General features: G+C 43.5%; 5 protein-coding genes across 5 annotated transcripts; 1 reads left to right on the forward strand and 4 right to left on the reverse strand.

The window, feature by feature from the left end:
* Positions 1–2,502: 2,502 nt before the first annotated feature.
* Positions 2,503–6,724, forward strand: LOC306931512 (E3 ubiquitin/ISG15 ligase TRIM25). Its single transcript, XM_079512913.1, has 5 exons — positions 2,503–3,222; positions 3,399–3,494; positions 3,589–3,822; positions 5,400–5,541; positions 5,641–6,724. The coding sequence occupies exons 1-5, from the start codon at positions 2,641–2,643 to the stop codon at positions 6,207–6,209; spliced, it is 1,623 nt and encodes a 540-aa protein (XP_079369039.1). The 5' UTR covers positions 2,503–2,640; the 3' UTR covers positions 6,210–6,724.
* Positions 6,725–6,810: 86 nt separating this feature from the next.
* Positions 6,811–8,897, reverse strand: nanp (N-acetylneuraminic acid phosphatase). Its single transcript, XM_079512278.1, has one exon. The coding sequence runs from the start codon at positions 8,579–8,581 to the stop codon at positions 7,835–7,837; it is 747 nt and encodes a 248-aa protein (XP_079368404.1). The 5' UTR covers positions 8,582–8,897; the 3' UTR covers positions 6,811–7,834.
* Positions 8,898–12,646: 3,749 nt separating this feature from the next.
* LOC306931513 (ubiquitin carboxyl-terminal hydrolase 2-like) lies at positions 12,647–15,054 on the reverse strand (the record flags this gene model as incomplete). The annotated part of the gene is made up of 3 exons (XM_079512914.1): positions 12,647–13,827; positions 14,503–14,572; positions 15,046–15,054. 3 exons carry the CDS (start codon positions 15,052–15,054, stop codon positions 12,647–12,649), a joined length of 1,260 nt encoding a protein of 419 aa, XP_079369040.1.
* A 1,569-nt stretch (positions 15,055–16,623) lies between these two features.
* Positions 16,624–17,433, reverse strand: LOC306931514 (phosphatidylinositol transfer protein beta isoform-like; the record flags this gene model as incomplete). Its single annotated transcript, XM_079512915.1, has 1 exon — positions 16,624–17,433. One exon carries the CDS (start codon positions 17,431–17,433, stop codon positions 16,624–16,626), a length of 810 nt encoding a protein of 269 aa, XP_079369041.1.
* Positions 17,434–23,452: 6,019 nt separating this feature from the next.
* LOC306931515 (phosphatidylinositol transfer protein beta isoform-like) lies at positions 23,453–24,253 on the reverse strand (the record flags this gene model as incomplete). The annotated part of the gene is made up of 1 exon (XM_079512916.1): positions 23,453–24,253. One exon carries the CDS (start codon positions 24,251–24,253, stop codon positions 23,453–23,455), a length of 801 nt encoding a protein of 266 aa, XP_079369042.1.
* Between the last annotated feature and the right edge of the window lie 460 nt (positions 24,254–24,713).

A 24,713-nucleotide genomic window follows, 5' to 3' on the forward strand; every position in this document is an offset into this window, starting at 1 on the left:
ACACAACATCATACAACATCATGTCATGATTATGAATTGAATACCCAGGACCTGAATGGAAACAAGACCGCAAGGACTTTTTTCGGTGATCCCTTTGGACGTATGTTGACTGTACCCTGTGTCGCCAGGCAACAGGGGATACACCCTGTCCTGTTAATAGTCTCCCTGTCTAAAAGGTCACACTTTAATGAATTGGCTCCCTTACTATAAAGCCCCAAACACAGGAGTGTACTCAGAGACTATGTCGTAAGATATTTAGCTCCAGCTCCCCAACGATCCTAATCACAAGGCCACACTCATTTTCCTTAATAAGCCTAGCACATGAACAACCCTTTAATGCACTAGGACCTTTATTAATACCTTATTTGATGACCGCTATCCTACTAATCGTGCGTTCACTTGACTGGTTTTGGTGTTTAAGATCTACATAGTCTAGACCTAGAGTGTTGTTTTAAAATAGTTTGGTTAGAGGTAACCCATAAAACTCTTCAGATGCATGAACCTATATTTTACTCTGAACAAGGAGGTTAAAAACCCCAATAAGGGAATTAATCCCCATAAGGGAGTAAATTCCACAAAGTGTCAAATGATACTCTTGAAACAATTACTTTAAATACAGGAATGATATAAGTTTTATTTTGGAATTGCAGTTACAGCTTTAAGTAATTACTCAGGTTGAAGCAGTGCAAATCAATCAATACAATTAATCAATAATAGAAATAATAAAAGTAATAATAATAATAAAATCATTAAATCAGAATATTCACCTCCCACAAGGTTCCTATCCTGATTCAAGGTTCCGTTCTACTTACAATCAGTCTCTCCATATTTCCATTGCCTTCATCCTGATGTTAAATTGAATCCAGAGTGAGGTCTAAAGGTGATCAATCTTGGTCCTTGCTAGTTTACAATTATAGAATTAGAGTTCCCAGGTTTGAGATCCCCGAGCCTAAGTTTCTAAAATTGGAAGCTTCCTTATGCCAATGTGTTCCATTAAGTTTGGCTAAGTTTTAATCTAGTCTATCAGTCTATCATCTTCTTGCTATTTTGGCTCAAGTATAAACTTGGAAAAATAACTAAGTATAATTCTCAATAGCCTATGGGTTCTGACTTACAGAACATAATAAACTTCTCTTGGTGAGAGGTCTAGCCCTGATAGTTGGAACGAAGGAAGCCCGCTGGTGACTCTGTTTCGCCAGTATATATACGTTCCATCAGCACCCTTTTAAGACCATGTCTGTGTCACCTCTCCTCTGGATTCAGAATAGCATCTCACATCTGTTTTCTGTTGTTCAGTACTTTACCGGTACTTTCAGTACCTTACCGGAGACAGGATCTATTTTTACATACATCTCTGACCAGAGACAGGATGTACATCTCCTGACCATCTAGTCTCATTACTGAAGTCTGGCAAAGTTATGAGTCATGCCCTTCTATCGTGGCTGCACATATTTCCTTGGTAACCTTTCACCCAGCTTATTCCTGCATATGCCCAGGTTCTTGTTACAACATGGTCATATAGTTCACTCTTACATTTTATGAACGTTGCCTTCCTAGAACGTCGCAGGGATTATAATCTGTTTCTTAATAACATAATTAACAGATCACACGCCACCCCTTGATCATAGCCCCTAGGAAGAACATATGCTATTAAGTTAGTTTCCCTCCACACTATAGTGCAGCCTTCTTATACATTGCAATGCATTTATACAACACTCTGTAATGCATCATACAATGTTCTCTGATGCTAATCACTAACTACCTCAGTCAGGCCACATAACCTTTTAACACCATTTCATCTCATACTGTCTGTGTTCTCTCATAGCGAGCAACTCTGTGGCTACATGGGTCACTTCCTCTTGTCCTCAGTCACTCTTTTTCAACTTAAACTGTCACCTTGAACCTCCTAACCTCGCTTCACTCTCTGATCCATCTCAGTGCGTGCATGTTTATGTGTGCGTGCGTGCAGTGTTGTATGAGTGCATGTGGGTACATGTAGTGTTGTGCATTTCTGTATATGTGTGCCCGTGTGTGTGTGGAGTCAGCCTGCATTCTATGTCATTCTATGTGCATTCTATGCAACACATGGTTTACTGACCTCTGCTTACTAACACTGCTACTTATCACATGTACATCTTGATCTATTTTGTGACAGCCTAACCGAGCATGTGGGTGCAACCAGGCAAGGTTAGAATAGTCTAGAGCAATCCATACACTCAACCCTCGTTGACACCTGTACTGATTACATTTCTGTTTGACTGTACCCTGTACTGATTACATTTCTGCCAATAAAGTATTCAATCAATCAAATTACAATATAGTATGCTTTTTAAAATTCTAAAAACGACTATATTTTTAAGTGCCTGGGAGTGGGATGGAAGTAAATCAGGAACTAAAATGTGAAAATAAAGAAAACAAAACTGCTCAAGCATATGATGCACCATTGCCTATAGCTAAATAGCTTCCTGAAATGTATACCTTGTAGGCATAATAGCCGGCAGGACGATATCAAATCATCTTTAGTAATGTGACACTTAGGTACGTGAGCTGTGCGTGTAGTAGGGGTCTATGAAACATTTATGAGCAAGCAGGACACTGTGCAGACTGAGACTGAGCCATAACAGGTGTGCAAGCAGAGCAATGGGGACCATTGAGGAGGATATCTTGGAATGTCCTGTCTGCCAGGACCTTTTCACGGATCCTGTGACACTCCCATGTGGACACAACTTCTGCCTCACTTGCATCCGGAATGTCTGGGATGCAGATGTCTCCGATGCGGGGCCTTTCTTTTGTCCGGAGTGTCAGATAATGCTTCCTTCCAGCCCTACCCTGGAGATAAATACAAGCCTTCAGACAAAGGTAAAGGACTTTACCATCAACAGATCGGCAGCAATGGGACAGAAGACAGCTCCCAGTGGTACGTCTATCTGCTGTGACCATTGTATAGAGGAAAAAGCGGTTGCTGTAAGGACTTGTCTCACCTGCGATGCGTCGCTGTGCCAGGCCCATGCTCTATTGCACCGAGAGCGGGCAGCTCTGAGGGAGCACACGCTGGTGGAAGTGATTGAAGACCCCATGTCAATGAAATGCAGGGAGCACAGGGAGGAACTGAAGCTATTCTGTAAGGAAGAGAAGGTTCCTGTGTGCTGTTTGTGTGCCCTGGTTGGAGTTCACAAGAGCCACCAGACAGTTCAAATCCATGAGGCCTGCTCAGACTTTAAGGTGAAGTATCACTGTCAATCTAGTAGAGATGCCATGTAATGATGTAATGATGACCAAATAATGATAATGACCAAAATTGTCAAAAAGAATATTGACAATTTTGCATTCTCTCATATTTTGACATTCCTCATACTATAGTTCTGTCAGCCTGTTTTCTGTATGTCAATCTACTATAGGGTATGTTAGAGACCACTATGAGCCAATTGCTGAGGAGAAGAAGTGAAGCAGAACATGTTATCAAAGATTTGGAGTCACTGTATGCAGAGACACTGGTACACAAGGAGTATTTTCCCCGCAGACGATTCATTTTATACAAGATTTATACCTCCATCCCACCCCACCCAAACCATTGTTCTCATTTTCCAGAAGTCTACCGCAGATTTCCGAGAGAGGATCTCAGAAAAGTACAGTAGGATCCGTTTTGTACTAGACGGCGATGAACGCCTGATGATGCAAATAATTGACGCAGAGGAGACATACATGACAGCGTGGCTGGACACCCAGAGGGCCATCATGGAGGTCCATCTCAAAGAGATAAACAACCTCAGAGCTGCCAGCAAATCTCTACTTCAAGAGACAAACGACTTGAAGTTCTTACAGGTATTGCAATTTACTATGCATTTAGTTTTTGTACCTTTGTACCTCTGTTAAATTGTTAAACTTTGAATAATACAATAACTAAGTATAACTTGTGTAACCTGTGGTGCCTCAGTGCCTCCAATGGGTAGAAGGGCTTTTAGTGGTGCTCTCTATCAAGGCATTATGTAATATAACATGAGGTTGATCTATGTATTCATTTATTATGGACCTTTTTGAAAAATAGACCCATCCTAGATCCTACAAAATGTCAAGCCAATTATAGCCTATTATAGCCGGCGGTGGCTCAGGGGTAGAGTGCCTGGATGGTAACCGCAAGGTTGCCAGTTCAAACCCGGGCTCCCCCAGAGTTACTGTCGAAGTGTCCTTGAGCAAGACACTGAACCCCCAATTGCTCCCGATGTGCTAGTTGGTGCCTTGCATGGCTTCCGCTGCCATCGGTGTATGAATGTGTGTGTGAATGGGTGAATGCACAATCTCTGTAAAGCACCTTGGATAAAGGCGCTATATAAATGCACCATTTATAGCTAAACAGCATTAAATACGAAAAGGTATAGGTGGAAATGGGTGGGGCCTATATAATGTGTATATACTAGTGTAGAGTAGATGCATAATGTCCCAATAAATCCAGGGAGGAATATGACTTATAATAGTTCAAAACGTAGTCCATCAAAACATTAAGTGTACCACCTTGAGGTCCATAATAATGGTGTAATAGAGAAATATTACACCACCACCATGTTTCAACTCACAAAGCCCTGATGAAGACTCCGTTGTGACTCAAAAGTCGAAACATGTTGACGTTTTAACTTTATTAGTAGCCCACCTTGATTTTATATCCACCCTCTACTCATTTTTGTAACTTTTTTTGAGTGCTCGGATCGCCACCTTTTCTTCTGCAATTTAGTTCCTTTGATCTTTTAAGCACCAGCCTTTTTCGACTTTTCTGCACCTCCATTGAGCACCTAGTTGCTTTTCTTTTTTGAGTGGTGCAACCACTCCCTTACGGAGTTATGTGTGTGGGTGGCTGGCTGGCTGGCTGGGTGGGTGCCTGCCTGGCTGGCTGGGTATGAGCACGAAAACAGCATGGTTGTTTTTCACCACATGTGCGCAACCTAACACACACACACAAACACACACACGCACATATTAACTGTATATATATATATATATATATGATGATTTCAGGTTTGCCAGTAAAGTACAGTACAGTACAGTAGAGGGTACGTTAGAGGGACCGGCACACGGTAACTGTCATTTCTCAACCGTTTCGGACACAGGGCGGCTCGCCGGAACCGGGCCGGCACCCTGGGTGCGTTTTCGTGGGTCTGGAACTCCCCCCCTGGAACCCCCACACGGAGTTGCACCACTCACTTCACACGGGTGTGATTTTTTTAGACTAATATAGTATTTTCAGACTTTTTCAGTTTGTAAAACAATGTGTCTATCTATGCCTTTGACAGCAAATCACAGCACACAGTCTTGGGTGAGTGGATTTATTGTTCAAGTTTTAATATTAAAGTACGACCGCATTTCATTCATACAGTATAGCCTTTACCTTCTAATGATTTATTATTTTTTATTACAGCAAACCTCTGGATTTAGCACCCATCCAGGAAGTAGACAAAGATCTGTGTGATCCTGAGAGGTTGAGAACAGTCGAAAGGCTAATAGATGACCTATCCATGGCTTTGGCACAACACCTTCCACGGATGTGGTCATGTTAGTACAGAATAAGATATTTAAGAATTTAAAGTCAACCCTTAACATATAATTAAATTAATTACATTAATGGGGTCATGTATTTATTTATTTTTACAGATCTAAGTACTCTGTCATTGGACTCCAAGACAGCACACCCCAAACTAGAGCTGTCCCAAGACAGGAAACAGGTTCAATGGAGCAGACAGCCTCTTGGTGAAGTGCCAAGCTCTCAACCATATGACTCCCAATACAGCGTCTTAGCAGAAGAGTGCTTCACTACTGGAAAGCACTACTGGGAGGTCATTGTTCAGGAGAAACCATACTGGCTGCTTGGTATGACCACTGGCCCCCTCCCAAATAAAGATGGCCCAACTGTGAACATCTCTAGTCCAGATATGAATAAGACATCCTGGTACATCTACCATGGAGACGGACAATACTTGGCTTGCCACAACGCACAGGAGAAGCAGCTATCAGCTGGTGGAAAGAGACTCAGAAAGCTGGGTATGTTCGCAGACCTTCAGAAGGGAGAGCTGTCATTCTATGATGCCGACACTCTGGCTGTGGTTCACTGCTTTGCTGTGGAGTGTAAGGAGCCCCTGTACCCCGTGTTCAACCCTTGCATTGACATGAGTGGTCTTAACAGGCAGCCGCTCATCCTGCTCTGCCTGAGAGACTGTGATTGAACTCGAAACACAGCAGAAGCAAGAGAATGCAATGAATTTGCCCAGATGAAAAACACAGCCAGGGAAAGTGGACAGATTGATAAAGAAAGAAAAAAAAGTTGACTGTACCATACAGTTCATAAGCTTGCTAATCTGGATGGAACAAAAACAATGAGTTAGATATAGCCACTTTAAAATATCATTTTGCGACACATTTTTACTCTCAGATCGCACTATAAGCTATACCGGTAAGTTGTTTGTTACATGTTTGACGTGATGGGATGATTGGGATTTCATGTAATCTGTTTTTCCCCCCCATTCTTCATCATACATAATCAAGACACAAATGGGTGACAAGTTGGGACAGATTTTAATATGCCCGTTTAATATGATGGGACTCGCTGTTGTATCGCATATTGACAGGGGTGTGATGTTTTGATTTATGAGTCTGCCTGGCCCCCTTTTTGAAACTAGGCCCTCGCCACTCGCCCTACACACTTCCACTTGGTTTGAGCATAGATATATAAATAATAGAGACGGCACCGGGATTCCCCTCGCCTCCAGTGCCGTCTCTATTATTCATATATCTATGCTCAAACCAAGTGGAAGTGTGTAGGGCGAGTGGCGAGGAGCTAGTTTCAAAAAGGGGGATATTGGTATGAAACTCGAACGGAGCCGAGTTGGTTACTAGAAGCAGACTTTGCACAACTCGGCCACTCGTTCGCCTAACGGGGGTGCCCTCACTGTGCTCAAATCCGCTTCTCAAGGCCTTGTTTTAAATGTTTTTAGCCGTCCGTCAACCTATTATGAGTTTGGACTTGGTAGTGACTGAGAACGACACTTCCGCATTCCAGTGTGGCAGGGACAGTGTTAAGCAGGTGTGGTAATCTCCGAGACTATATGCCAACATATTTCCCGAAAGATTGCAACTGTAGACTTTTCCGACACAGACCTACCATCTACTTTGTAGTTTGTACTGTATAATAAAAGTACATGCGAGACTCACTATACGCACAATATGTTCTATATCTGTTGCTGCTGTTATTTGAACTGCCTTATTCCATTACCATTTCTTCTAACCATGCACCGTATATATTTTACTCTACTGATATCAAGAATATTTGACATATCTGACCTGTTTTCCTTGTTTTCTATTCTTCTTGAAAAGTGCAAATGAGGGAGCTTGTATGAAAATGAGTTTCACCCACTTAGTCTTACACTTGTAAACCAGTGAAGAAAGGCACCCCTCACTTCGCACAATTGTGAAGTTTACACACTAAACCTCTTTGCCGTAAATAGCCAATCTACAAGATCACAACACCAGTGCAAGGCGTTGTGAGTTTGCAGATGGCAGAGCTTGTAGATCTGCCATTTTGTTGGGAATGGTCCACTCAGAAAAGGGATGCTATTCAAGGGATGTTTCAAGTGGTCAATGTAAAACAACAGCGCACCCTGTTGGTACCATAAACATACGGATAGACAGACCCACCACACAAAGATTTGGCAGCCAGATTATTCGATCAGTAATATAACCTAGTAAAGATTTAGACTCTACGAGAGTCTAAATCTTGGGCTAAATTTAACCCATGATTCGCCACCATCATATTCATATGATCGTCATCGACTGCTTGATACGCTAGCTTCAGTCACTCTCTGGCCTCAAAGTCTGACAGAATATTGGGTATGTCTAAAACGGTTGTGATGGTATAGTCTGGCTTGACAGCACAGTCAGGCGGGAAGCCTCCCTTGTTGTTGTTGATCCAAACTGTGGCTCGGACCCCTGCGTTGAAGCCACCCTGGACGTCCGTGTCCAGGGAATCTCCAACCATGACACAGTCCTGCGGCTCAACTCCTAGCAGCGTGAAGCAGTGTGTGAAGATGGAGACACAAGGTTTCTCCTCGGCATGCTCTCCTCCCACCACAATGGCATCGAATAACTCCTCGCACCCCACTGCCACCACCTTCTCCCGTTGCGTCCGAGTCTCCCCGTTGGTCAGCAGAAGCAGCTTGTACCTGGACCCGAGTTTCTTCAGCAGGCGGAGTATTTCGGGTGATAGACTGAGTTGCTCCAGGCGACTGCGTTTCCACAGGTAGTAGCACTCGCTGGCCAAGGAGGACGAGGGACAACTGCCTGCATTCGACCGAATGCTTTCCTCCCAGTGGCCCACTCGCACCTCATCTATGGATTTGCCCTCAGTGGGATCAAACCTCTCACGAAGAAGCTCCTCTTTGAACGTGTCACAAATTTGACTGATGGCGGCGTCGCCGTGGCCAACAAGCGAGGTCTTCAAAAGTCGGCTCACCTGTTGTATTGCTACTCGACCCGCGCCTGCTGTGTCGATGAGTGTGTTGTCCAAATCAAACAATATCGCCCTGACAGGTTTATATTCCATTTTTTTACATGAGCTTTCTACAGAAGTATTTAAATGCGGAATGAATTAATGTGATCGGGCGGTGTTTCTTAATCATACCTCAGTGGTGGTATGAGTCGGAGTCAGGGTCAGAGTCCTTGTGTGAGTTGTCTCGTGGGTTGTCTCGCGCTGTCGCACATTTGCAATTGCTTCCTTGTTTACCTTCTCTGTGATCTTGCACGTGACTTGAGCGTCGCCCCGTTCCATTTGTTTATTTGTTTTAAAAGCTCAACTCCGTTTGTGCTTTTCTCTCTGTTTTCACCGTGGGTGAACCCTTTGAACTGCGTGAACTACCGCCCTATAATAACTACTAACTACTATGTATTTTCCTACATATTGACCACATCAATGACATCATCCATCCACATGTCTAAACCAAACCGCTACCACGTGACGCTCACGCTGACGACAGTCGAATATTGTGTTATGGGAGTTGTAGTTCAGGGGGTAGGGTGGAGGACATGGAGAGGAGGGGTGCATGTTACGTTTATCCACTAGAGGGCGCCAGAGGTTCAACTAAGTGAATTTACCTTGACAATTTGAGTTGGGGTAATCACTATCATCTTTCCATGCTTGGCTGTACTCTGTTGGCTGCCAGTGCCATGTTTGTTTAAAGTGCTCTAAACAAGCATTAAGAATCACACTCGTGTGAAGTGAGAGGCACCCATTGTCTTACATTGTCATTTAGTAACTCGTAACTAAATATGTCAAATAATTGTAGTGAAGTAAAAAGTAAAAATTGCCTCTGATTTGTTGTGGACTTAAGTATACAGGACTTGAGTAAAGGTATTCGGTATTTCAACAGCCATTGAATCAAGAAAGGAAAATGTTATTTTTGAGTGGTGCAAACCACTCCAACAACCAGCTTTGTCTGTATGTTTGTGTACCTGTGTACGTGTCCGTGCACAGGTGAGCATGGTTACTATGGACACTGACATTACGTCAGACCACAGCTGGTCTATATAAGACCTTGCACCACTCAGTTCACACAGGTGTGATTTTTTAATGAATTATAGAAAATCTAGAGATGAGCAGTCATTTAGGGAACAAAATAACAGAGAATAAAAATAACCACCAAATAATTGTGGAAATCACTAAACCAGCTAGGATGCAATCACAAACTCAAGACAAAATCATGAATCTGGATATCGGTAGCCTCGCTACTGATATTCTTTGTTTTCAAAAGGAAAAAAAATCACACTTGTCTTGTGTGAAGTGACTAAGTGAGGGGCGCCTCACTTCTTTAAACGTACATCATACTCTATGGGTTGGTGAACCAATAGAGAGCCGGTGTCGGTTTCCAGCGCTAGTTTGAATCCGCTCCTCGATATGCCTTGAAAAGCTCTCGGGATTTCCATCTAGGATATCGGAAGCAGGGCCGGATTAATCCTTCGTGGTGTTATTTACCAACGGAAAGGAATTCAGACTTCTTTCAAAGAGGTAGCCCTCAAACTGTCTAATAGTCTCATTTCCTCCCGGGAAGTAACAGTGGTGGAAAAAGTACTCAATTGTTTTACTTAAGTAAAAGTACCAATACTGCAATTTAGAACTACTTCGTTACAAGTAAAAGTACGGAATTGAAAATGTACTTGAGTAAAAGTACAAAAGTATCGGCATCAAAATGTACTTAAAGTACTAAAAGTAAAAGTACTCATTGTGCAGAATGTGCCATTTCACAAGTTCAAAATGTGTACAAAATCTATTAAAAATAGCAGATCTACAAGCTCACAATGCGTCGCAACGCGACGCATTGTGAGCTTGTAGATCTGCTATTTTCAAATGGTCGAAATGTATATGGTTGAAGTGGTTAATGTATGTTTTCTAATCAAAATTTAAATCTCCAAAGTAACTAGTAACTCAAGTTTTCAAATAATTGTAGTGGAGTAAAAGTACAAATTTTGGCTCTGAGATGTAGTGGAGTAGAAGTAAAAGTACTGGAAAATGGAAATACTCAAGTAAAGTACAAATACCTCAAAATTGTACTTAAGTGCAGTACTTAAGTAAAAGTACTTAGTTACTTTCCACCACTGGTAATAGTTAATAGTATTTGTAGTAGATAACAGCACAATTTGAAATTTGCACCCTATGGCCAGAAGGATAATGAAGTCTGTGTGTTTGACTAGGGTTTGACTCCATTGCTGAATTCCTACAATGACCATAATGTTTACAATATTTCAATGGCATCATGACTACAATATCTAAAACACATATTACATGCATTAAAGACCACAGGAAAGTGTTTCTTTGTGTCCTAAACATCATTAAAATAAGATCTGATGGCAAAAGTGGTCATTTAATAACAAGAGGTTTGTCCCATAGACTGTAAAGGTTTGTCCCCATACCCATATATGGAGATCTATGTATTTGTTTAATATGCCCATATATGGAGATATCATCAGTAATGCGCAGTCCATATCTGGGCGTAACTGAATTGGGAACTCCTTATATGGTTATGGCTGAGTCATAGTGACACGAGCGTGGTGACGTGCTAAGAGCAATTAAGCCCTATTGACTATTTTATACTTTGGCTATTCAAAAATACTGCATTGTGAGCTTGTAGATTGGCTATTATTGGCGAATTCTAAAATATAATGTGTTTACCTTCCATATAAGTATATTTTGATGCCAACACGCGTATATATACAAGTACTCAAGTCATTCTTTGAATACAGGCCATTACTTGTATTTCAGTATTTGTACATTGTGGTATTACTACTTATAGTGAGGTAAAAAAAAAAAGTTGTCTACCACCGCTCGAGTTAGATGTGTAATCACTCTCAATAAGAACACACAAAGGTCTCAACTTGCAGTCAGCTCTCCTGTTCAAAAGGAACAAGCCTTTATACAATTCTCCCCTATTACAGGTTCAATAGTCTCTCAAAACAATACAATTCTCCCCTATTACAGGTTCAATAGTCTCTCAGAACATACCATTCTCCCCTATTACAGGTTCAATAGTCTCTCAAAACAATACAATTCTCCCCTATTACAGGTTCAATAGTCTCTCAGAACATACAATTCTCCCCTATTACAGGTTCAATAGTCTCTCAAAACAATACAATTCTCCCCTATTACAGGTTCAATAGTCTCTCAAAACAATACAATTCTCCCCTATTACAGGTTCAATAGTCTCTCAAAACAATACAATTCTCCCCTATTACAGGTTCAATAGTCTCTCAAAACAATACAATTCTCCCCTATTACAGGTTCAATAGTCTCAAAACAATACAATTCTCCCCTATTACAGGTTCAATAGTCTCTCAAAACAATACAATTCTCCCCTATTACAGGTTCAATAGTCTCTCAAAACAATACAATTCTCCCCTATTACAGGTTCAATAGTCTCTCAAAACAATACAATTCTCCCCTATTACAGGTTCAATAGTCTCTCAAAACAATACAATTCTCCCCTATTACAGGTTCAATAGTCTCTCAAAACAATACAATTCTCCCCTATTACAGGTTCAATAGTCTCAAAACAATAGTATCTCTAATTAAGGAAAAAGAGAATCACAACAGTCACATACAACTTAAATAAGTCAACATTATGTCTAAATAACCTTTTACAAGCACAAAGATCATAATTGTATTCAAGGTTCACTGGTAGAGACCAGTTCATAATTGTCAATATAAACATCCGTTTACTGAATTCCTCTTCTATATAAGGGCCGATTCATACTCCTATTTTACCGCTGTTTCGGCGCTGTAGTGCCGAAATGATTTCGGCTCGTCAGAAATTTTCAGTAGCACCGAAGAGCCGACTTTAAGACGGTACCCGCCCCCCCCGAACCTAAAATTACGTCACATTGTAGGCTCTACAGAGCCGAACCGACTTTTATTCGGCTCTAAAATAGGAGTATGAATCGCGCCTTACTCATACATCATACAGTAAATCACAAGACATGGCTGCAAAAGCAAGAGATCTCTCAAAATAAAAACGATATACGCCAACATCAGGAATGAACACTTCCTTCCTGATGGAGATACATTTCGAGAGATCTCTTTCTTCCGCAGCCATGTCTTGAGATTTATGTTGTATGGGTATCGTCACTCTCCATCTCCATCCATTATTCTGTCTATCTGACTGTGCTCCAATGGAGGCTCACGTCCACGGGAGGAGGCCATTTCATAGAACAGCACATAGGCCTCGAAACTGCACACCTGCTTGCACAATACTCTAGCCGTTACTCTGGAGTCATCGAAAGTGTACCATTGTCCTGAGGCGGGGTTGCGGCAGTAGGCTGTATAGTGACCATTGTTTCTGGTGGTGCCCGAGTGGGTGGACACTGCATGTAGACTGTACACTACTTCATCTAGGCTGCTTGCAGAGGCAAACTCCCGCAGGTCAAGGTTTTGTACAGGGAAGCTGACGAAAGTTTTCAGCTTGCTGCTTGTCGTTTTGCGGCCCCCGGAGAACCGTTTCAGGTGAAGTACTAATATCTTGGGGAATTTCTGTACTGTGAACTTCTTAGTGCAGCTACTCTTGGCTTTACAGTTGGAGCATGTTGGCTTCTCATCCCCATCGAGGACGTCCTCGTTGGTGAAGAGCCGCATGCAGTCCATCAGGCTGACCATAGAACCCTCTGCGATGGGTAGAGAGAGAGTCCAGAAGGGGTCAAAGACGGTGGCGCGGAAACCACATTTGCTGCAGGTCAGGGAGCTCTTCAGTTGGCCCGCAAAAAGGTCAACTATCTTACTGTTCTCTCTCTCAAGGTATTTACTCCACATCTTCTTCCCTTTCTCCTCATCTGGCAGGTGGTCAAAGTCCTCTGCATCGCTGGCATTTGGTCCGACTGTGACCCTGTTGATCTCGTTGTGCAGCCCGTCCAGAAGGTAATGAAGAAACTCATGTGCATCGTGTTGGTTGAGTCCCTCAAATATGGGGGCAAATTTCTTGAACTGAACTTTGAACTCGAAGGGGCTAACAACCTTGCTGCTGCTGGATGACGTCCACATGGTTTGTATCAGCTTGGCGAATTCATTCATAAGGACTGTGTTGTTGTTGTTGTTGCTGCTGTTAAGGTCTCTGCTGTAGGAGTTGTCCAGGCAGTAGTCCTTAAGGTCTCTGCTGTAGGAGTTGTCCAGGCAGTAGTCCTGTAGGCTCTGTGTGTTACTGAGACACTGCAGAATGCTGTTCATGAAACAAGTGTTTCCCAGGTTCCGTAACCCCACCAATCCCTGGGCACTGTTTGGGTGTACGGAGTCCTTGGTGGGGGAGGTGGACTGGGCTGAGGCAGAGAAAAAAGGGTATGGTTGGTAGCGGGCACAACACCGCCTTAGCGCTGGGATAGATCTGACCGGTTGGCCTGTCTTGGTGAGCCTCCGAGGCCGAGGGTATGACTTCTGGATGGAACGACCATAGCTAAATCCGTTGTGGAGTGATCCGAGGAGGCTAGACATAGTTCTATAGACGGAATGAGAGCAACCAGTGTTGTAGATTAAAGATATGTCTAACTTTCATAGGCTGCCTGAGCTCTGGTCTGACATCACACACAACACAAACCGTTGTCAAACAACTCCGGCTTTCGCAGGTATATCCTGAATTTGGCATATTGTATGTCACTATAGAGTCACCGCCATCTAAAATGAATTTACTATTTTGAAAATCTGTGTGTGTGTGTCAATGTGTGGTGTATCTGTCCTTCGCGTATCTCGAGGACAATTATATACCGGTATTAGCATAAAAGGGACACGGACAGACAATCAATGGGTACAAGTGTCTCAAGTGTCAAAATTATGTACATCTCTAAGTCCGCGTAAAACCGTCTGACAGTTTAACATCAAAATTGCCGTGCATAGCACCCAAGGAGTGTGGTGCCTGGTGTGGTAGGCCCATATATGGGCATAGATGTAGATGGTTGTCCATAACGTGCGTGTGTATCTCGACTCAAGAACCGTCAAACTGTGCATGTGCATTGCCAAGGACTGCAGGTAATTGTGGTGCACGGCTTTGGAACAGGTGAGTGTGGGGTACTGTGGACAGGGGGAAAGGGGAAAGGGGACACCAGGTACAAGAGGTTCCACTATAGAGCGTCGCAGTCCCGCCTCCTACCCTGGACCAGGAAATGAAACCCAATGCATTTTTCCCATAGACATTTCTTAAAGTATTTATTTAAAGACGGTTACGCCGTGGACAAAGCCAACTGGAGTCGTGACAACTCATGACAACACAAACAATATTTTGGACCAAACAAATAATTACAAAGAAGAAAAACAACAAAAAAAGTGTTGTAACCTGCCGTTTCTTTTTGTGTTGTCATGAGTTGTCACGACTCGAGTTGGCTTTGTCCGCGGCGTAACCGTCTTTAAATAAATACTTTAAGAAATGTCTATGGGAAAAATGCATTGGGATTAATTTCCTGGTCCATGGTAGGGGGCGGGACTGCGACGCTCTATACGTGGTCATTGAGTTATTTATTTTTCTTCAGCCTCCAGAAGGTCATTACTTTGATCATGATTATTGGGTTGTAAAGCAGTGGCGTTTCCAGGAATTACATTTTGGGCAGGCAAGATGTGTTAATTGTCGTCTCCCCGCGCACAATCGTAGCACTAAAGGTTTTCAAAGAGATATACTATACCTGCCAGACGAGTAGGATACAAAAAAGGCTGAAAGGCATGCATTTACATTCCAATGGACATTTGATGTACAAATTACGTCAAATGTCCGCCAAATATGACGTAAATCTTGTCCCCACACGTCTCATATTTGCCATTGACAATGAAAGGAGTAATTAGGTCAAATGTCCGCCAAATATGACGTAAATCTGTGGCAACACAAAGCGCCCCTCACGTCACATGGGTGATTTTTAAATAATGTCTCCCAGTCTATTAGTCTGTATATACAGTAAGTCAGTCATCCATGACGTGCCTTCAATTGGCCAATTAAGTGGCCAATTAAGATATGTTTCAATGTTAATGTGTATGTAGGTATGTAGGCGTGTCCTCGGTGGTCCGTTATTGGTTGTTGATGTTGACGTACAGTAACTAAGATAGGTTTCAAGTTGGGAGGGCAGTACTTGCACACTCTAAGTGTATTACGATGTTTTTCTTTGTTCTTGCTTACTGTAAATCGCTCTGGATTAAGAGCGTCTCCTAAATGCCTAAATTGTAAATTGTATATGACTCAAAGAGATAATATTGGTCGGATCGGCGGTGCAATGTAAATTGGGGAAAGGTTTCAGCCCATCTGAGCACCATTGATAATAATACATTTTTGAGCGGTGCTAGCCCCTCCGATGCCCAGCTTTCCGGGTTTGTGTGACACAAACATTGGCTTGTGATTGGCTGATCACCCCATTTTATTGGCTGAGCAAAGTACATATTGAAGTGACGAGGTCAGAAAAGTGAAGATGAAAAATTGTGATTGGCCAGAATGAGATGATGTATATGATAAGAGCGCCCCTCACTTCACATGGGTGTGAGTTTTGTATAAAAAGTTAAATATTTCAAAAAATCACACCCGTGTGAACTGAGTGGTGCAGTGACATCACACACTAACCATAGCAACCATGCTCACCTGTGCGTGGGGCCACGTACAGGTACACGGGTACACGTACAGGTACACGGGTACAAAGCCGGTTGTTGGAGTGGTTTGCACCACTCAAAAATATATATAAAATGTTGGAAAAAAAATGTATGAAGGCACTTCCCCTTGACCTACTGGCAGTGTGCACAAGACATTTGGCACTGATTATTCTGGGGTTTGAGAGATTAGCCCTGGACAAACACTCCAGTGAAAGGAAGTGGCTGATTACTTCATGGATTTCTGAGCGGACACATGCTCATTTGCAACCTCCCTAATGATCCAACCCAGCCATTAGGGGTCATTGGCGACAGAAGGGACGGGACTACAGTGGAAGTGGAATTGTCCGCACAGCTAAAATAGGGATAAAAGGGGGATCAAAATCTGCAAAGTAACTAGTAAAAGCTGTCCAATACTAAATATAATGCAAAGTGGATGAAGTGTATTTCCATCTGAAATGTAGTGGGGTAATACTTCCACCACAGCAAGCAGGTCAGTTTCATTATTCAGTGAAACCCATGCCCCTGTATTCACCATTCTTCCTGATCTCATCCAGCTCCCTCTTAGTTTCATCCTCCAGAAGTCGTATATCATCCATGGACAGGTCGATCCATTTGTCAATCCAGCAAAAAAGTTGTCTATGAAAGAGGGTAAACATGCGCTTTTCTTGCTTCTGTATATAGTTCTCCACCTTAGTTTGAAAACCACGCCACTTGAAGTGGACTGTGACTAGCTTATAGGCACACATATGAGGACGACTGGGGTCGCTTGCAACTGCTTTCTTCCAGTCAGGTCCCAGGGGGCTTCTCCCTGTCTTCTCAGACTTGAATATAGCAGGATCCGCATCAGGGTCGTAGTCGCCTGTTAATACCTGATCTTTGTCATCAATGTTGATGTGAACAACTTCAGCTTTCTTCCATTCCTTTGCATCTAATCCGTGAACATTGTCCTCCTCTCCCATATCAGGCTTGTGCATTGTCTCGATCTTAATTAAAAAGTTGTCCTTCATGTACTCATTTGTAATAATGGTCCGGCAATGAGGGTACGCATTCCAGGCCTCCTCGTGGCAAATAAGAGAACCTCTTGGTGCAACCATAGTGATTAATTTAGGCAATTTACAATTCATGTGGTAGATCTTGTGTGTGTACTGTCCTGACTCGCCATCCTTTTCATAGGGCTCGTTGACCAACACTTCCACGCCTTGTCCTGCGCCTGTCTCTTGCTTACTTGCCTCTGCGATCGCGTATAGCTGGGCCACCCGGTACTCCTCCACCGAAATGGGTAAGACGATTCGAAATTCCTTAACGAGCATGGTGACTTGTGGAATGGTGGTATGCAGAACAGTGTAAATACAACACCCCCTCAACTTGACAGCCGTTGAGACAAGAGAACTATCGTTCTACAGAATATCTAGCTACACGTCTAATGGTACCATCACCCTCCAACACCTTATAGGCTGACCAAGCTCTGATCTAACATCACACACAACACAAACCATTGCCTAACAATGCCAATTTTTGCAGGGGTGTTCTGAATTTGGAATGGTATGTCCTCCAAACAGAGATAGATGCCTGTGTGTTGTGTTGTGTTGACCGGCCGCCTACCACCGGTTTGGTTGTTGTACTAGCAGTAACTATGTACTGTAGTATGGCTAAAATGGACAACGATAAGATTGTTGAGGGGCGCTAGCTAGCCCCTCCTATGCCCAGCTTTGTGTATTTGTGTGTGAGCACGGAAGGACCTCCAATTGTGTGTTGTGTGTGTATATGAGCATGGAATGTGCTCAGCTGATTGGCTGAGCACGGAATGTGATGTATGATCACACATGTATGATGTATGATGATAAGAGCGCCCCTCACTTCACACGAGTGTGATTTTTATTAAAAATAAATAAAAGTAAAGCCTATGGGCACTTTTATTCTACCTCTGAGGGTGCATTCTGCTAATGCATTTCAATGGGAATGGAGCATATTTTTGGAGAAATCCGCGAATAGATTGAGGGTCGCGCTCTACCGCAGCGGCCAATCAGCTGTCCATTAATTGTTCTCAGGTCTTGTTTTTGTCCTCCTTTTTGAGTGGTGCAAACCACTCCAACAACCAGCTTTGTTTGTATCCGTGTTTGTGTGTACCTGTACGTGGGGCCCAAAAGAATGAGCATGGTTACTATGGTCACTGACATTACGTCAGACCACAGCTGATCAGGCTATATAAGACCTTGCACCACTCAGTTCACACGGGTGTGATGTATTTCTCATTGTATGGATTTTGGCCAGGCCAGAAATGGATTTGGACAGGCGGACGGACGCCTGCCCTCGCCTTATTGTAGATACGCCTCTGACTGCTCCATTCCCATTGAAATGCAGAATCCGCCCTCATACAGTAGGTAGAATAAAAGTTCAGTGTGACCGTGCCCATATAGGCTTAATTGGAAGAAATGATTTTGTTTACAGGAGTTTACAGTGCGGGACAGAATTTGAGTTCAAGGCAATGTAGCGGACAAATGCACTTACCCTACCCCCTTAGACAGCACTTTTTTAGACTTAGATAGCATTTGAAACAGACTTATAGCATGTCATGTAGACAGCACAATAACAGTACAGCATAGTATAATATATATGTATAGCTTATATGTATAGTGTCATTATATATAGATATGTTCTAGTTACGTTCTTAGCTTACGCATGTTTCTTGGTATGCTTTTTATATATGTGATGTATTCCCATGCTTTTTGTTCTTGCTTGATGTAAATCGCTCTGGATTAAGAGCGTCTGCTAAATGCCTGAATTGTAAATTGTAAATGGGCTGATTATGAAATGGGAAATATAAATACATTTATGAAAATTATGGAAAATCCATATTTCTTATGAATTATGGATCAAGGAATTAAAATTAAAGGAATTTAAGCAAATTAAAGGATTCTCTCGCACCTTAACATACCCATGAACTCTACGTGAGATCTTGAAACAGTATAATGTCTGGTTTGGTTGGAAATGCATTGAAAAGAACAATATCTAGCGCCCCTCAACAATAAGTCAATAAATCAACAGATGATGGAACTGTTTCAAATAGATTAAACTAATTTCATGTGTAATGTAACAATTATTAATATTATTAATTATTATTATTATTAAAATAATTAATGTTGTTTAATGCATGGTTTTCATAATTATCGTAAATATATGAACTTTGACTAAAAGCTTGTGTTTAATCCACGTGGGTTCTTGTTTACTTGGTTAAGACTATACACTGACACCACGGCGCGTAAACAGCGCCTCAAACTGTGACTCCGCCCACAAACGGGGGAAGTTGTGATTTTCGCTCGTTCACTGCAATGCAATTTGCGGCATTTTCAAAACAATATTGAGCAGAGTAGCGATTATCAAACGTATTTGCAATGCCATACGTTGAAAGATCTGTTGCCCGTGGACAAGGCACGCTACCTCCGCAAGTTAGATAGCATCGGCATAGATGTTTGTCCGTATGTGATTAAGGATTGGATTGTGATTAAGTTGCATTGGCAGCCATAGAAAATTCCGGGGATGTGACGTTTTTGGGCGTTCCTGTCTAGCGTGGTGTCAGTTTATAGCGCTCCGAACTGAATCATAGCGGCTTGTCATGGCAGCTTGGTTACAACCTAAACGGACTTCCTCTTCAAAATAAGAGCCACTTGTAATGATTAGTCAACGCTAGTTGACTAATCATAAGTCTACATACAGGACATAGATAGACATTTGTAGTACATGACACCAGAGCACGTAATGGGGCTTGCTTCTTGACATTTTGATGAGTGCCCCAGCGGCCCCAGCTCGTGGTACGCAAAAGCGCCTCCATGCGTTTGATCTGCCACTCAGCATGCATTTTACGACGCATGCGCACTGGCGCACCAGTTATGTGCACCCCTGGCTATTCTATTCCGTTTGTGTGTGTGTGTGTGTGTGTGTGTGTGTGTGTGTGTGTGTGTGTGTGTGTGTGTGTGTGTGTGTGTGTGTGTGTGTGTGTGGGTGGCAGGCTAGCAGCAGTAGCATCGAGGGGGCTGCTTCACTGCGTCATGAGGTAGAGGAAGATCAGCTGTTCGCAGTCATTTGTAGCCGGTTAGCAGTCACACATGTCGGAGTCAGCTCAGCATTGCCTGTAAGATGGCCACCTTGCAAGCGGACTCTGGGAAGATGCCACTTCTGGAGCTGTGAGAGGAGACAGTGTGTCGATCCCCCTTACTGCGGCTGCTGTCGTCTTTGAGTGGGGGTAAAATGGTAAATGGTAAATGGTGCATTTATATAGCGCCTTTATCCAAGGCGCTTTACAGAGATACATTCACCCATTCACACACACATTCATACACCGATGGCAGTGGAAACCATGCAAGGCACCAACTAGCACATCGGGCACTTCGACAGTAACTCTTGGGGAGCCCGGGTTTGAACTGGCAACCTTACGGTTACCATCCAGGCACTCCGCTGTCAGGCCCACATACAGGCAGGGGGGACAGTGTGTCCCTCGTGGGGAGGGACGAGTGTGTTGAGAGAGGGCTGGATGACCAACCTTTTGTACGGAGTCCTCCACCTTGTTCCACAGTAGGCAGGACCAGGCAGCCGTGGGTTGCAACTCCCCTTTTCCTAACCAATATGAAATACTAACTTGTTGCTAACTCTCTTAGGGACATACATTTGACCCTAGATCAGGATTCAACATGAATTTAGATGTGTCCAGATATCAAACACTAGAACGTTATGTCACATAGAAAGCAGGTGAGCATAAAAGTGTTATAAATCAAGAAAAGCATCACATTTTAACACACACACACACACACACACACACACGCATATTTATATATAAGCTCATGGCCCACCAAAGAGGGTCCATTTGGTTACTGAACTGAAAATATTATAAGTCATTATATCTGTGTTCATATCTGGTCCATGTACCTTGCCTTGCCTAAATAGGGAGTCATATATATAGCTATATAGAGGACTGGCGTCATAGACTGGCGTCATAGACTGGCGTCATAGACTGGCCACATGAAGCCATGCCATTAATTTGACCCAGAATTGAACTTTAAGAATGCCAGTTAAATGGCAACCCAAGAAAAGATTAATATTCTCCATTGAACAGAATACTGTGGTTCATGTGTGCCAATTAGCATTGAAGAGCAAAAAGTTTAACATTTGGACACTAAGGTAATCTCTACTGAAAATGGGGCTTTAAATATTTTAAAACGCTCAAAATATACGTGTAAAAATTTGTGGAGATATTCTGCTATATATATACTCTCTGTACTCTCTGATATATCAGCTCGAGGGATTCTAGCTCTGCCCCTGGTCAGGTGAAAATGAGCAGCTATAGTGTATCTATGTTCCTCGGGTTCTATGTTCCGCATTTACAACCCTAACCTCAAGGTAAGCGGGGAACATAGAACCCAGGGAACACGGAACCCGGGGAACACGGAACCCGGGGAACACGGAACCCGGGGAACACGGAACCCGGTGAACATGGAACCCGGGGAACACAGAACCCGGGGAACACAGAACCCAGGGAACACAGAACCCAGGGAACATAGAAGATGACACCACTTTGTGTATAGGTGAGACACATGGTTGTCTACACATTCCGTAGTCCAAACTGTAGGGGTTGTTACAGTCCAAACTGTAGGGGTTGTTACAGTCCAAACTGTAGGGGTTGTTACAGTCCAAACTGTAGGGGTTGTTACAGTCCAAACTGTAGGGGTTGTTACAGTCCAAACTGTAGGGGTTGTTACAGTCCAAACCAACCTCACTAACTTACCACTTAAACCCTGTATATTCTTAGTCAAACGGACCTGAGTTACAACTGTACTAATTTTGGATGAATAGGCATAAATGATGTCACTCACATCCATTGGCATCAGCAATGAGGAAGTCTAGATGAAAGCAAGGGAGACAGGAGCCGGTGGGAGAAACAGATCTTGATAAGAAAGTGGGGATGGATCAGTCACACCCTGAGGATAAACCAGCAGCTAGTACTACATGCCAGGCAGGCCCTGACGTGGAACCCCCAGGCAGGGTGAATCGGAAGATAGGGAGCTAGTACTACATGCCAGGCAGGCCCTGACTTGGAACCCCCAGGCAGGGTGAAGCGGAAGATAGGAAGCTAGTACTACATGCCAGGCAGGCCCTGACTTGGAACCCCCAGGCAGGGTGAAGTGGAAGATAGGAAGCTAGTACTACATGCCAGGCAGGCCCTGACTTGGAACCCCCAGGCAGGGTGAAGCGGAAGATAGGAAGCTAGTACTACATGCCAGGCAGGCCCTGACGTGGAACCCCCAGGCAGGGTGAAGCGGAAGATAGGAAGCTAGTACTACATGCCAGGCAGGCCCTGACCTAGAACCCCCAGGCAGGGTGAAGCGGAAGATAGGGAGCTAGTACTACATGCCAGGCAGGCCCTGACCTGGAACCCCCAGGCAGGGTGAAGCGGAAGATAGGGAGCTAGTACTACATGCCAGGCAGGCCCTGACGTGGAACCCCCAGGCAGGGTGAAGCGGAAGATAGGGAGCTAGTACTACATGCCAGGCAGGCCCTGACGTGGAACCCCCAGGCAGGGTGAAGCGGAGTTTAAGAACACCTGGAGGCGAGACACTGAGGCGGAGCTGAAGAGACGGGGAACCAGCTGGAGAGAGGCAGAAAAGACAGCCTGTGTTGGATGGAGATGAGTCGCCATCCATTGGCTGTTCAACTAATCTGTGATGGCTTGAAGGTAAATGAGGGCAGTGCCTAATAACTTGCCATTAATAACATAACATAATACAGGTTCCAGCTGGATTCATGCATGCAGAGAAGCAACAGTACAGGAGACTGAGGAGAGCATAGCATTTAGAAAGAGAACGTTTCCACCATTGAAAGCAATAGCTGAAAACCTCATAAGATATGGCACCACCTGTTGACAGTCACTCACTCGTTCTAAAGTGGTACTGCACAACAACAGGTACTTTAATTGTAACTACCGTACTAAAAAAGACAATTCAAACTTCACCGCAAAAAAACGTAAAAAAAACATTGCCAATCATCATATTAAAGTTACAAATGCAGTACCGGTTTTGTCAGCAGGTGCTCAGAAGCCAAACCCACCCTCATTTAAGCTGTAAAGCTTAAACTGGAGCTAATTCCAAGTGTATCAGAATTGAGTATGGATTTGCTTGTGTTCAGTGCATATTGACTGGGTAGATCTGGTATTGGTATATGGTGATCCAGATGTTTTCTGATCTCGAGTGCTGGGTTGATGTATCAGGGCACACAGCACAACTCACCAGAACGACATGCATTAGTGTATGTCGTGTGTGTAGTGTAATAAGCAGGTTAGTATCACTTTTCACCGATAACCTCGCCTGTGTCACAGTTCTCCATAATCTTCAGGTCATTCTTAATTTCATCCTCCAGGCGACATACCTCATCCATCGTCAGGTCGATCCATTTGTCAATCCAGCAAAACAGCTGTCTATGGAAGAGGGTAAACATGCGCTTTTCTTGCGCCTGTATATATTCCTCCGTCTTACTCTGGAAACCACGAAACTTGAACAGGACCTTGACTAGCTTATAGACACACATATGAGGACAATTCATGTCATCGAGTTCATTCTTCCAGTCAGGTCCGAGGGGCCCTCTTCCTGTCTTCTCCGATTCGAATATGGCGGGATCCGCGTCAGGGTTGTAGTCTACTCTCGGTAATTGACTTCTGTCAGCAATGTTGATGTGAACAACTTCAACTTTCCCCCATTCCTCTTCGTCTAACCCGTGAACATTGTCCTCCTCTCCCATGTCAGGCTTGTGCCGTGTCTCAATCATGATTAAAAAGCTGTCCTTCATGTACTCATTTGTAACAATGGTCCGGCAATAAGGGTACGCATTCCAGGCCTCCTCGTGGAAAAGGGTCGATTTAGGACAAAACCAAGTAAAAACTTTAGGCAAGTTGTTCATGCGATAGATCTTGTGTGTGTACTGTCCGCTCTCCCCGTCTTTATTATAGGACTCATTAGACAACACTTCCACCTCCACCTGACCTCCAGTTGACTCTCTCTTACTAGCCAATGCAGTCGAGTAGCGATGGCCCACCTGGAACTCTGACACTGAAACAGGGAGGATGAGTCGATATTCTTTAATGATCATGCTGACTGTTTACAGTCTAAACAACATGCAGAACAGTATACGCCCAACTCTCTTTCAAGTTGACAGTCATTAACGGAAAACGTCAGTGTTCAGGATAGTTGCCTCGAACTGTAGGTCTTACTCTCTGTCTAGAGGCATCTGCAGCATATATATTTGACTGGGTTCTATGCTGACGTCACACAAACAGTTGCCTAATAACGCCATGGGCATTGTATGCCCACGGCTAGTAATACACTAGTGATATATACTGTGATATTGGCCACATGTTATGACGACACCAGCAGCCACACAAAGTCAGCAAAACATGGTGCACGTAATGAAAGAGGTTCTCTTCAATGCGGTGCATTTTATTGCAACTGTAGGTCGCAGATTACTATGAAAAACCTGTCCGTCCGTCTGTCCGTCAGGTCACGCCACAGTATAATGGTCGTCAGCCCATTACGCCTCGTGACACGTCACG

The sequence above is a fragment of the Electrona antarctica genome (assembly GCF_951216825.1).
Source record: "Electrona antarctica genome assembly, chromosome: 10".
Taxonomy (NCBI): Eukaryota; Metazoa; Chordata; class Actinopteri; order Myctophiformes; family Myctophidae; genus Electrona; species Electrona antarctica.

Excerpts from the sequence above, each read along its gene's own strand:
- LOC306931512 (XM_079512913.1), top strand. The coding sequence starts at position 2,641 with ATGGGGACCATTGAGGAGGATATCTTGGAATGTCCTGTCTGCCAGGAC. Across the intron at positions 3,495-3,588 it reads CACTGTATGCAGAGACACTG|AAGTCTACCGCAGATTTCCG; the intron begins GTACACAAGGAG and ends CTCATTTTCCAG. Across the intron at positions 5,542-5,640 it reads CCTTCCACGGATGTGGTCAT|ATCTAAGTACTCTGTCATTG; the intron begins GTTAGTACAGAA and ends TTATTTTTACAG.
- nanp (XM_079512278.1), bottom strand. The coding sequence starts at position 8,581 with ATGGAATATAAACCTGTCAGGGCGATATTGTTTGATTTGGACAACACA.